This window comes from Cololabis saira, chromosome 12 (genome assembly GCF_033807715.1).
Source record: "Cololabis saira isolate AMF1-May2022 chromosome 12, fColSai1.1, whole genome shotgun sequence".
NCBI classification, from domain to species: domain Eukaryota; kingdom Metazoa; phylum Chordata; class Actinopteri; order Beloniformes; family Belonidae; genus Cololabis; species Cololabis saira.
In genome coordinates this window covers 30,485,592-30,499,789 of record NC_084598.1, presented here as the reverse complement: position 1 = coordinate 30,499,789, position 14,198 = coordinate 30,485,592, and the positions used below count along the sequence as shown (strand labels likewise).

At 37.2% G+C, this 14,198-nt stretch overlaps 2 protein-coding genes across 3 annotated transcripts; one reads left to right on the top strand and one right to left on the bottom strand.

Moving 5' to 3' along the window:
- Positions 1-267: 267 nt before the first annotated feature.
- zgc:154075 (uncharacterized protein LOC556929 homolog) lies at positions 268-8,728 on the bottom strand. 2 transcript variants are annotated; one of them, XM_061736526.1, is made up of 14 exons: positions 8,587-8,728; positions 7,888-7,996; positions 7,562-7,646; positions 7,338-7,411; positions 7,171-7,230; positions 6,874-6,981; positions 6,445-6,501; positions 5,354-5,484; positions 5,039-5,093; positions 4,829-4,921; positions 4,575-4,709; positions 3,359-3,460; positions 1,490-1,651; positions 268-1,363 (listed from the first exon to the last, which is right to left on the bottom strand). In XM_061736526.1, the coding sequence occupies exons 2-14, from the start codon at positions 7,978-7,980 to the stop codon at positions 1,235-1,237; spliced, it is 1,284 nt and encodes a 427-aa protein (XP_061592510.1). In that variant the 5' UTR covers positions 7,981-7,996; positions 8,587-8,728; the 3' UTR covers positions 268-1,234. The 2 variants fall into 2 exon arrangements, with proteins under 2 accessions (XP_061592510.1, XP_061592511.1); XM_061736527.1 differs by lacking the exon at positions 8,587-8,728 and adding an exon at positions 8,242-8,506.
- On the top strand, positions 8,724-13,334 carry taf10 (TAF10 RNA polymerase II, TATA box binding protein (TBP)-associated factor). The gene is made up of 5 exons (XM_061736528.1): positions 8,724-9,110; positions 10,372-10,529; positions 10,658-10,722; positions 12,768-12,882; positions 13,023-13,334. The coding sequence occupies exons 1-5, from the start codon at positions 8,984-8,986 to the stop codon at positions 13,110-13,112; spliced, it is 555 nt and encodes a 184-aa protein (XP_061592512.1). The 5' UTR covers positions 8,724-8,983; the 3' UTR covers positions 13,113-13,334.
- The last annotated feature ends 864 nt before the right edge of the window (positions 13,335-14,198 follow it).

Sequence of the window (14,198 nt, the reverse complement as noted above, 5' to 3'; positions counted from 1 at the left end):
CTGTTCTTCCATCCATGAAAACCTACGCTGCTGCCTCGTGGGCTCTTTATGGTCTGTGTATTTTTACTGCATTCACGCAGCCAGATGGTATTCAGAATCATGAATCAACTGGATCTGTTGTGTCTTTTAAATGTACCACCTAACACGATCAATGGCACCGATTTTAAAGCTACTGGTCGTGACTGTTCCATCCTGATTCAAAATAATAATACAAATTATTTTTCAAAAAATGGGAGCATTCAAGACTAGGACCACATAAATGCCATATTTCTTTCAAATATTCTTTTTTGATTTATGAACACCAGGACACCAGTAACATCAGTGTTGCTCCAGAGCTTTTAAAAATCAACATCCAAGTGATCAAAGTCAAAACAAAAACATAAAAAATCAGCAGTCTAATAAGTTGTTTTACATTTTCACATTCAGTCTCAAGAAAAAAAGAAAAAAAAAGCACAATTTGCTGTAGGACCGTGGCTAACTGAGTCTTAACCAAGACTCGGTGAAGCTGGCGCTCGACTGTCCCTCATCAAGAAGAAACCCGCATTTATTCTTAACAACAAAGTGAACAACATTAATCATCAATCAAAACATGTAAAAATGTCACATAACATCAGCATCCATCTTTTTTTTTTTCTGCTTGGCGTTTATAGATGTTTACAGATGCTACAGTTCTGTGGAGCAGACACACACATGTCAAAGCAGAACTAAATCAAAAACCATGCTCTCCGTCAACACTTACATTTAAAAAAACAAACAGCGGCAGAATGGAATTAATCAAGGTCCTCTTTCCAATGGTAAAATCATTAAGTAAAGTAAGTAAGTAAAATGTATTTATAAAGCACATTTAAAACAGAGATATTACTGACCAAAGTGCTGTACATGATAATAATAATTAGGTTACTGCACTGGTTGTTTAATCCCTGAGTATCTAAAGAAACTGTTCAGATTAACAGATTAAGTAGCACATGATTTACAGATACAAAACTTATTCATACCGTAATTACAGTTGAGCAGCAATTAACTTGGTGATATAATACATTCACCTTCACCTAAGTACAGATTGTAATCAAACTATTAAATTCAAAGTAAGACTTGAGCCCTTCCACTTCTAAATCATGTCAGTGTCATTGTAAATGTCCACTTTTTACGTTTTAACGGCATATTGATTTTTTGCAACCTTTTCTTCTTCATTAATGTCCCTTCAAGGATTAATAAAGTATTTTAAATTTAGACTCTAGCCCCGAGTAGCGTCGCCGCAGAACACCACCCTGCTCTCCAGTCGCGAGCGCTCGGCTTCGAACACAAGCAAATGGCTCATCAATGTCTCCTCAGGACCTGATCGAATCAGGGACGGATCACTCTTCTACACGCACAAATGAAAATAAGAGAAAGTAAACACAGTTTTTCAAAAAAGAGCTGTTCGGGTATTACAACCACCAAATTAGCTGTTTCTAAAGGGGACAACATAAAAATATTTCCAAGCACTCACCTCTACAGCAGATATGAAGGCATGAATGAAGTGGTAGTCCGCTACGCCATGTCCACTCAGGCCGAACTGGCAGGGGACGTCGCTGCTTGCTGTGTGCTTTGTGGATCGCTGGCTGAGAAAGTCAAACACACGGATCTCATCGCCGTCATATGAAAGCTCGCCCTGTGAACAATAAGAGTTTATTGGACAGAGGGTCCATTTACTATAAAACGCTCCATTTCTGAGGTAACCTAGGCAACAAATAGGGATTCACTAAAGATTCATTTCAGCTTTAGTTTTAATCAGAAAACTATTCACAATGTTGATTAACCATGTTTTCATAAGGAGTCACGCCACTTTGTTTTGAAGTTTTTTAATGACTACCTTATTCTGACTGCAGAGAAAATGCCACTTGTTCAATTAGAAGCAACCCACAGGGTAAATAAGCGAATCGTCTCAATGCATTCCCGCTTTTTCCTTGTCATTTTCTCTTCACCACGTACTTTAGGATGTTGGGAGGAAAACCCTGCAAAGACCACCACACATCTGTCTTCCAGATGCACAGACTGACTTTTAATGAGGGCGCTAGGTTGCTTACAGCTGGAACTCCTTCTCTGTGGCCTGAAGATGACCATTAAAAAGAAGAAACTCACCTCATTATCTTATCAAGTTATGACGTGGCCTACAGAAAGGGTATGATTCCATCTTTGGACTGTGTATTGTGGTAGTGCCCTTGCTTCTGTTCTGGGAGGCGATGGTAGTTACTGAATATAACTCCAGTTCTATGTACATTGATGCTCTCAATGCACTTAGAGTAAACATACTACTGGAAAAGGCGGGAGACTTAAACAGGCAAAATCCAAGATCTGCTTTGAAATACATTACAAGTGTTAGAGACCGGTTTATTGTAACAATTATGCTAAAAGACTTCAACTACCGGTATGTTGTAATGATTCCTAAAAAGTTGAGCATCTTTTCTGTTCAGGATTTTGAGGCCTCGTCTGAAACCTTCAAATCCAGAAGAGTAGGTTTTTAGTGCCGACAAATAGCAAAAGCCTTACAATCTTGATCTGTAATCAAGATTGTAAGGATCTGTAATCTTAAAATTAGGCCCACTAAGACAACCTTAGACAAGTCAGCTATGTTAATGAACGCATGTTTTCTGAATGCAAACATTTGCAGAACTTAAAAAAGGTAAAAAAAAAAAAAAGAAGATGAAGATTCGTTTTTATTAAAAGAAAAGCTGAAACTTAGTACTGTACATGTTGGAGGGGTTACACACCAGTTCAGAAAATAAGACTTATGGTAAGTTAAAGATCCCATAGCAGTGTATATGCCAGCTGTTATTGGTGTAACACCTTGGATCAATATTCTGAGGAGCTAATGCTGCACTGCAGGGGATTTCATGCAAAACCACGGTGATACGTTTACAAACAACCACTGCCAAACTGCTCTCACTTTTCACCAGATAGTTTTAGAGATCTTAACCAGAGACAGGCGAGATTAACAGATGCATCACTGCTCAGGTTTAATCACAGCTGACTGACTCAGCGCCTCACCCAGTGGCTTACTCACGCCAACAGCTCAATTCCATCAATGGGACAAGATAATTGCACCAGGACAGCATAGGTTGCAAGATGTTCAAACAAATTATTAAATGTCTCCAAAGTTCATGTGGGACTTCAGACTAGAGCAGTTGATTAAGTTAAAATGAATTATGTTTCACTCTGAGAGCAAACAGCACATTTTCTCTTTTTTAAATCCTAATTTTATGTATTTGGTTTAGGATTTAAATAAGAAAACCTGGAAACTCAGTAAACATATCTATTTCTGCTGTACTTTCACTTTAAACACTTTAATTATGATGTAAAAATCTTTTTGCAGTCCTACCCTGCTGCCACAGATCTTGGTTTTTCTCTTGCAGATCTCCTCTGTGAACGCCACCATGGAAAAAGCTGCTGTCAACCCCCCTTCAAACTCCATGTTTACAACCTGCGAAACAAAATAAAGAATACAACGTAAAAGACGATGAAAATTAAGAAAAAAAACAAACTACATTACAAATGTATGAGCTACAGCAGCCATCTGGGACAAACGACTGATTATCTGGCGCATGCTCCACATGGTGTGATACAGATCCCCATCTCTGTCCACAGCAGGTCTTCAAAATCCATGTGGGTGCCTGGGTACAACATGAGTGGAAAACTCATGCTTGAATTACTAGCAAAACAATCGTCCCCCAGCAATGTGGAGGCTCACTTCGTGATACTTATTATAATGGTTATTGTTGTAAATGGACATTGGCGGGCTCATTTCCAATTTTCTAAGCCACTATTAGCACGACTGTATGGATATTGAGTTTTCATCGGAGAAGCTCAAGAGGTTAGAGAGGGAAAGTACTGAACATTGGGCTGTGGCGATTGAGATACTTAAGGAAAATTAGATTGTCAAAACATCCCATCTGTCTATATAATCAACTTACATTATGTTCTGACACACATACTTGACCAGACATGCCACTAGAGGTTGTTACCAACTGCCTAAAGCAAAAAAGGACGCTATGCTACGCAAAGTACTGTGTTGTATCGAGCCATGTCATCAGGGAATGCACTGCCAGAAACCATCACCAAAGAAAATACAAAAATCGGTTTCAAGAGGCTACTGAAATGTCATCTGACAACCCATAGGTAGAAGGCACACGACGAGGGCACGAGCAGAAACACATACACACTCACAGATGATGATGATTAAGATTGTTGTTACTGTTTTATTTTGTTTTATTCCTTAAGTTGATGTATGAGATAATTATTTCTGTTTCATTTTATTTATTTATTATTATTATTGAGTACTATTTTTTTTCTTATTGTTTCTGTTTTTTTGTTTTGTAATTTTACTTAATTGTTATCATAATTTTAATTATTGCTGCAATGGTTGCTGTCATCATTAGTGAAAGCTTTTCCTTATTATTATAATTTGTATTTTAGTTGAACTTTTTCATCACTCTATGTGAACTTACGGGTGGACCCCAGGAAGATCAGTAGCTGCTTTGCAGCTGCTAATGGGGATCCAATTAAATAAACAATTAAACAATACTGTGTGTTCAAACCTGATTAGTGCAGACGTCATTATCGCATTCATAAACGCAGCGGCCATACGGTCCGGTCCTCAAAGCCTCCGTCACTGACTCGATGTCAGGGAATGAGCTGGGACAAATGACAGATACAGGCCAGCCAGTGTGACCCTGGAACACAGAAGCAACAAACACTGCATATTTAAAGTATATTTTTGCCTGGTGAAGAATTATTTTCATAGATGTTACGGCAGATTCTTAGTGATAAAAGTCAAACTAATAATATTTACTTGTTTTACTGTATCCAGGTAGATTTTGCATGCAGAGTACGGACAGTCTCGTTCTACTGGACAATCAAGGCAGCGATCTGCAGCACCTGTTGGCTGACAACAACAAAAAAAACTACAGAAATGTAGAAATGTAAACAAATATAGCTTCACTCTTCCTGCTAGTATTAATATTATCATTTTGTGATTACGAGGACAGATCATAATCAATACCTTCTTTTTCTTTTGGAAGTGGCTGACTGATCCAAATGATGATACTTTGACACACCTGCCACGAACAAGAGTTAATCATTTATTTTCAGGATCTGCAGCAGACATCCCCATCCACCTACAGTACGACAGCTCCCGGCTCAGAGGGCTGTGTGTGCTGCTCGTCTCGTCTGGATCGCAGCATCAAAACATAACAACACTTGGCTGAGACCCCGTTAGCATTGTGATGAATTTATTTCAGAGCTCATTTCAGAGATCTTCTTACGTGAGCACATCAAACAGGGCTGGCCGATCAGCGACTGCTTCCTGATAGCGTACCTGCGCGCTCCTGCCCAGTGATGTATGAGGTCAATGTCATGGCACGACTTGCTCAGAAGAGCGAACGAACTCTCCGCTTCATTCCTCCAGTTCCCTCGAACAAATGAGTGAGCGAAGTGATAAAATCCAACCTGGAACGAGAGTTTATTTCTATTTTTAGACAGAAAGTAAAAGTGTGACACTGCATTGATTTATTACTTTTCACTGAATGATTCTAAGCTGCATCAGGAAACAATGTCACAATGACATAAAGTGAATCAGTAAATGCCCTTCATAACGATTATCCTTGTGGTATTACAAACAAGAGGTACTTGGGTTGAACATTGATGTACAACTGTTTACAGTGCACATACATGGGTAAGAAAAAGTATGAGAACCCCTTTGAAACAACTGGTTTCCTGAATGAATTCACCATAAAATGTGATCTGAACTTCATTCAAGTCACAATTACAGACAACCACAAAAACCTTCAGCTGATAACACAAAAACAACTGTACTTTCTGCTGTTGAACCCATCCGTAAATCATTCAAAGAGCTGTTGGAAAAAGTAAGTAATTCCACAACCTAATGACGTCAACAAAAGCTAAATGAAGGAGGCCCGGTAACAAGTTTGATTAATAACAGACAATTAAGAAGTTTAAGTTTGCTGTTAAGAAGCATTTGCTGATGTGAACCAAGACTTGCAAGTCTAGTCTTGTCCTACATATTGGCCTGCTCTGAGATAAATGTACATATTAGTTCATTTGTGGTTAAATCAGTATGGTAATGAATGAGCAAGAAAATATAAATATAAAAAAATATCTCTCTATATATAAACAATAGATATGTTTTTCATCATTAAAACAATACTACAACTAATAATCATAGATTTAATTTATTAGGCACCTTTCAAGATACCCAAGGTTTCAAGGTTTTTGCACCACGTAGAGGGATTTTTTGTGCAACAGGGTCCAAAATGAATGTGTCTGCAGATTCTTAGAGCCACAAACACCATCATGATGTTTTAAACTCACCTACAGGAGAAGGTTATCTAATGCACAGGTTCAGGATTTAAGGCTTCATAATAACATGTTAGTAACAATAGGTCTTACCGGCTCCAAGTGCTGAATATGAATCACTTCACCGAGGTCTCCAGCATCAATGAGCTCCTAGAAAAGTTTTGTTTATACTGATAATTACAGTAAAAGAAGTCATCATATGAATGTTCTATATTTTTAAGCATGGCTCAATTTAACAAAATTTCGTTAAAAAACAAAAAACAATGTTTTATTACATTTACCGCCTCATGTGACTTACTATTATTATTTGGCATTATTATCCCTTTATTATTGACAATTTCAATATCTACGAGAGAATAATCATTCCTTTTACTGGAATTCTAACTTTACAATACAAAACTCAACATATCACTATTTTAACATCCTATCAATTCTGGAAGTCTGTTGCTGATTCAAGTGTGGTACTAAAGTACTTAAACTTTGCTCCTATAACCTCATGAACTCATCTGAACAAGGGTTCACCTTTATCTTGTGGATAACTGGATCGTATCGAAGAACGTGACCAACAGACAGCATCACACCACTCTGGGTGCAGGCCTCCACTATCGCTGTGCAGTCCTCGGGAGTTGTCTGAAATCATCCGTACACATTAAAATGTGAGGGAGAATAAAAAAATAGGGAAAACATGATTTCAACAGGTAAATCCTATTCCAACCAAAGCATTACTATGAACAAACAACAAAAAAAGTTAAATCAGCCGGTGGTGATCTCAATTAGCCATATCAAAGTTATTCCCTTTGCTTATTTACAAACACTCACTGCCAGTGGTTTCTCCAGAAGAATATGGTAGCCCTTCTTTGCAAAGGCCACAGCAGGATCCTGATGACAATTACTTACATTAGCTCAATTACAACATCGGTTTACTTGAAGAAAAAAAAAAATTCTTATTCATGCATTATACATATATTGTACACTCAATGTTTTACCTTATGAAGGCGATCTGGAGTGCAAATCAAGACGGCATCTGCAAACTTCTCTCTTTCAACTACCCTTGGCCAGTCTAATCAGAATAAGAAGAATAAATCTGAGAAATAATAAGGGGCTTGCCAATTTTTTTCATTTGCACCCCTTAATGAAAGAGGATTCATTTGTGAATTTAATGCAAGATTAGTAACAGTTAGAAATTTCCCTTTTTTCTAATAATAATTACCTTCAAATACATTTTCATTGTCAATTTTGTGTTGTTGTTGAAGTTTGGTGCGGGCAAACTTTCTTGGATCAGCCACGGCAACAACCTGAAAAGATTAAGCTCATTCAATGTTTGAATAATTGACTAAACCAATAGATTACCTATCTAAATTCCATTATATCAATATGTTTTATGTACTGTTTTGTCTATTTAATTAAGCAAAACATTAATGTTTTTTAAATACTTTGTAAGATCATATGAACATGTTTATTAGTTTGTTTAAATCACAAAAAAAGAAAGACAAAAATGTGCAGAGTTGTCACAAAATTTGAACAAGCTCTCCTAACCTTCATACGTGTAGGATGGATGGATGCAAACTTGGAGAGTATCTCCCCTCGACAGCCAGCCCCCAACACGATGACATTTACTGGAGAAGTCATTTTGCAAACCTGTGAACTTTAACATACAACCATCAAAGACTGCAGACACACGTGGCACAACAACAGGGATAAACTGTAAATCTTAACACTTGCTTTCGAGGAAACTACAACTCCTCAAAATATACATTTAAAAAAAAAATCTATCATTTAGATCAGAATTTAAATAACAATTGCTTTCACAGATACTTAATATCAGTGAAAGCTATCGTAGATTACCACAATGTTCATCAGAATTGCTGGAAAGTCATATGTTTGCATTACCTGTTTCGTCATAAGTGCCAAAACCTGTCAGCTGTCTTGCAGCTTGGTCTCGACATTTGTTAATAAATAACTACAGACACATCTAATCTGAGTTGAGGTTAAGTGCTGTAAGCGTCTACAACCCTGCTAAAAAAATAAATAAATAAAACGAGTGGTTTCTTCTTGTTCAAAAAATAAAATAACCCTGGCAGTTGTGTGACGCCACCAGGAGTCTGCAAGAAGAAATTCTGCTGCATTCATGGACCCTCGTAAACGGCTGTGTCTTACGATTAAAAGCGTGACATGTTCCACAGAAAGGAAATCCCGACTACAGTCTTCAGTATAACCACATATTTTTGTAGCTACCTTGCAGGGTTTTAAATATCTTGAACTGGTATCTCTGGAAAGCCACACGATTCGTGTTTGATTGCTATGCCGGCGCAGGTCTTCGGTACAGCTCGTCCTCTGTTCGGCCATCTTCGTGAAAACAGCCGGACGTGAAGTTGGATCACGTGACCTGATTCACCGTAGCATGAGCTGTGAACATGAGCTTAGCATACGATTCTGCAAACAAACCTGCCATCACCGAATTCTGATTTAGCATGTTCAAATTGACTAAAGTAGATCTAAATTAACGAGCTCAGTTAATCTAAGGGTTTATATTCCAGCTATACGACACGGAACTGTTTTTTTTTGGGTATATTTGGACTTTTCCTTGTACAGGCTAGCCAAGATTAGCACGTTAGCTTCCATTAACATAAGTATGGACAACGTGAACCAGAATGTTACGACGGGAGTTCAGTCTACGACGTCTTCAACTTCAAGTAACTGTATCGCGAATGACAATGCGACAACCAACGTCAGCAGTATTCCCTCGGTCACGAGTAATGGTAACGTTAATGACAATGTTGCAGAGCAGAAATGTCTTACTTTACTGTGGAAGTTAAGAGCAAGCAGCTGTTTTATACTCCAAAGCACTTAATAATGACATGTACAATGTCAGTGCGGGGTTGTTATTGTTTGATTGTATTAAAATTGATTATGATTTGAGAACCTGTCATTCAACTTTCGCATGCAAAAGTCATTTTGTGCTAAACCTTGACTACTTGCAGACAGGGCTAGGGTTGCCACCCGTCCCTTAAAATACATAATTGTTACGTAATTGGGAATTAAAAGTTGTGTTCCGTATTGAACCAATACAGACACATATTATGCTCTTATTTATTTATGTCATAATATACAGGTGAAGGTCTGAAAATTTGAATATATTGCAAAACTTCATCAGTAGTAAATTCAACTCAAGGTGAAACAAATACATTATTTCCCACTACATTCAAAGTGAGATATTTCAAGCCTTTATTTGTTATAATTTCAATTCAATCATAAAAATTATAACAATTAAAGGTTTAACACATATTGCTTTGCATGTAATGAGACTATGTAATGTATTAATTTCACCTTTTAAGTTGAATTATTGAAATAAATTAACTTTTACACCATATTCTTCACCTGTAGGCTATATTCTACATCCTGGCTGATGTGGACATACATATCATAGGAGGATATTTCAGTTACTAGCATGGTTGGCTGTCTGTACAGTCATGCAAGTTCAATGCTATTAAGGCACTTTAAACTTTAAATCAAATCATTTTGTTTTATAAAATAAATACATTTCTATGCATTTTAGAAGTTTTGGGGATGTCCCTTTTTTTTGTCACCTGCGCTGCTGAAATCAGGGCATCCCTTATTTCTATTTCTGAAAGGTGGCAACCCTAGACAGGGCTTGGGCTTTGGATAAAACTGCCAAACTCCTGGCATTAAAACAAATGACTGTTATTAATAATGATAGAAATGAGATTGTGCATTTAAGATCTTTTTTACGAAACAATTTACTTGAAGAATGTAGTTGTTGTCTGTAGAATGGATGTCAGAATCAGATTCTGATATCCATTCATATTTTTTTATCATTCATTCATCCATTCACCCATATACTGTTTGATGTGGTTTTTGAGTGATGTATGTTGTATTGTGGATTGTATTGCTGCTGTTGTCTTGGCCAGGCCTCCCTTGCAAAAGAGATCTTGTATCTCAATGGGACTTCCTGGTTAAAGAAAGGTTAAATAAAAAAATAATAATTGTGCTGATTCACAGCTACAGCCTCTGCAGCTATAGTGGCACCATCAACAGACACATCAGTCTCCAATGGCGTCTATGTTCCCAGTGGCATCACTAATGGGGATGTAAAGCCAGCTGTCGCCACCACACCTCTGGCTGATTTCCTCATGCAGCTGGAGGATTACACTCCCACAGTATGTCAATCAAATCTGATGATTATTGTTTAATTGATGAATGACAGTGATGTAAATGTCATGTATTCGTTTTCCTTCTGTCTGACCAACACTGAAAAGCAGTGAATGTGGCTTCTGTTATTTTTCAGATTCCCGATGCAGTTACAGGCTACTACCTCAACAGGGCTGGCTTTGAGGCTTCTGATCCAAGGATGTAAGTTGTGTGGACTACTTGCAAGTGTCAGGTTCCATCCACAATAACTCAGATATTAAACCTGTCTCAGTTCAGGTGAACGTTTTAGCATTGTTACAAAAATGACATTGCATACAATTCGTATGCATGTAGGCATGTATGCATGCATGCCTGCATGCCTGTGCTGGTGTCAGTGGGAATCAGAGGATCGGTTTATCAGTTGTAGGAAAAAGTCAGTGCACTGGTGGAAAATCAGACTAGAGATTTATTTCCTAATGACAAAGTGGAACAGATTAATGATAACTGTTTGTCTGTAAAGGAGTTAAATAAAAAAACAAATGGGTTAGCATTGCAAAGCCAATATGGTGACATTTTTGTAGCAGTATTAGTAGTTGTCATGGGGAAGCCATGGAAATTATAAGGAAGTCATTACACAAATGGGGGGAAAAATCACACACAAAATTGAGGCTACATGTAATTTTCAGCTTTAGTAGGTGTGGGGTAAAAGTATCTGTAATTCTTTTTTCCCATTACTGGGTATTACCATTTCATACTGAAATCATAGAAATATAAATGAACTTACACTGTGAGTTTGTCTAGCCTGTACTCTAAAACTAAATGACCTAAATCACGCTTGAGCATAATTTATAGTTGCCATACAAGTTAATCATAAACCCTCTTTACATTGGATGATATTTAACACTCAAATCTAGCGTGTCACATGTTCTTTTCATGTTATTCAACGAGGTGTCGTCAAATTGGTCCGGCAAATAACTCGCCTGGTTATCGCCCGGGTGGCGGGTCGTGGGTGGGATTTGTTGATGACTAGATGTCGACCACCTCCTCCTCTTCAGCACTGTGTATGTCATATATCAGCAATTGCAGAATTGTCATCTGCAACTGGCTGCTAAAATGACAGACTGCGCTTTGCAAGAAAGGGAAATTGTGTAGTTAAACTGAAGAGCATCAGATAAAAGTTATTTGCATTCAACGAACATAACAGCAGGAGGGGCAGAGGTAGACTGCTGCGCATATTTGTGCAGAATAATTTGGGCAAAGTCACAACACATATCCTGTTGTTATTCAGCATGGATCCACCATCTCCTGCATCAGTCTCTGGACTCGTCATCTCAACTCAGCTTCAGGCACCAGGGAGGCCATAACACGCCTTGTGTTTACACTACGCACGTTAAACACGCGTTCTTCATCTAGGTATAATAACGGGGTTGAATCTAAAAAAACCTACTCAGAGTGGGAAAAGGGAAATGTTAGACATTACTTGTCAGTTCTTAGCTGCACCATTGAAAATATAAATGAAATAAGAAAGCTTGCTAACATTCAAAGTACAGTCTTAATAAGGACAGCATGGCCCCCTGCTGTTTGTATTACAGATAACCCTGGACTAGATGGGGCACGCCAACGCCTTTCACTTGAAATAGTTAAATGCACGACATTGTCTTACAAAACCTATAAATTATGATAGTTTCATTCATGCTACTTAGGGAAAAACTGTTGGCTGATTTCTTTTATTTGTTTGTTTGTTTCAGCAGCTTTTAATCAAGCCATATTCTTTGTGAAATTCTTAGATTTGTTGCGTGGGGTGTCAATATACAGGTATTGGTTGTAAATTGTCCAAATGTATAAATATTAATGTACATGAAAATATCCCTTTTCCTTTATGGGCTGTAATTGGTTCTTGTCGTCTTTTTCACTAACCTATAAATGTAACTGTTCCGTACATGTGCCTCTACGGTTGTGTCGCAGATTCTTTGTGCCTCTTGGACTTGTGTTTTGAGCACATTTCATACATTTTATTTCATTTGTCCTAAAAGGTTTCAAATATATAATATAGAAAACTAAAGATAAATATAAATTATACAATTGTTAGGATAATTGTTTTTTTTATTCTCCAAATTTTCTGTTGATATTGTATCGATGTTGTGTAAATTTTGGCAAAATAATTGTGATGCAAAAAAGTTTTTTTTTTCTTTAAAAAGCAAACAAACATGGGTAAAGACACTGATTTAGGGGAAAAAAAATGGTTTCCTTTTTGTTTTTCCCTACAGAATCCGTCTGATCTCCCTTGCATCCCAGAAGTTTATCTCAGATATTGCCAATGACGCGCTGCAGTACTGCAAAATGAAGGGAACGGCTTCAGGAAGCTCCAGAAGTAAGACGAAGGTGAGTGTTGATCTAATTTTAACTGGTTTTAAGTCTCATTACTCCTTACAATAATTTAAAAGTGTGAGTGCTTTGAGAGTTACTTGAATAAATTATATATATTTTTCCCTCCACATAATATTTATCATAATTATTTATAGGACAAGAAGTACACTCTGACGATGGAAGACCTAACTCCTGCACTCACGGAATATGGTGTTAACGTCAAGAAACCTTATTACTTCACATAATACACCTTTCTTCAAAGTTTTGCTTTGCATTTTGCTTGCAACGACCCCCTCTGCTGACCCTGTAGTTTTTCACCACCTTTGTTGCTGTGTTTTTTGACGATGATTTGCTGCAGCTTTCATGAATCTTTATGGCCACCTGACTTTTTTGTGGAGCTATCTTGGCATTTTGTTAATTTGTGAAATTTAGTTTTATTGTGAGAATAAAACCTTTAACAAAAACATTGTTCTTTGATGTGTTGAGTTTGTTTTTTTTTGCTGTGTTGGAGTGTTGGAGGTCGTCCAGTCTCTCTAAAACTGTTTTTACCCTGTGTTTTGTACAGTACGTGGAAAAATATCAACTCAGGTTTTCTTAAGACTGTAAGCCTGTTTTTTGGATACACTTCACTGGGATGTATGAATGTCAGCCCCGTCTCAATCTTTCTGCATCTTTGCGATCCATGTGTTGGCATGTTCCAACCTCCATATTTCATGTTGGCAATATGCCCTCGTGAGGGTTTTTCTGCCACATCTGCTCAGACGGGTTGGACCTCAAATGAAGTCAAGCATTGTGATTTGACTTATTTATTTGATGTCACTATGATGCTGATTTGCTAAATTAATTAGCATTTTTATGTCATTTTTGATGGCAGTTAGATTCTTGTAGAAAATGACTTCTTATAGGACCCTCGCTAATTTCTGATATATCACCAAAAGTGATGTCAGTATAACCCTGGTTAAATCTGAAAAGGTTATAACACTATATTTTCCTGTTATATTGAATATGTACTTATCCTCAGATGGAAGAATTTATGTGAATGGTGGAAACAAAGCATCTCTTTGTGTATGACCTTTTTTTCTTTTCCAAATGTACATAAAGTGATTTAATCATACATTAAAACAGGTTTCCATTTAACTGTCCATGTAAATTGTACAATATCCTGTGTTAACTGTAATTTAAAAAAAAAAAGTTTGATTGAAAGTGGAAAATATAGTGCACACCTAGTCTATTAAATTTGAAACTATGAACAGTTATTCATCCAACATTGGAAAAATCAGATAACTGATATTAAAACATGCTTAGGTGTGTTTGTGTCTTGTACCATAATG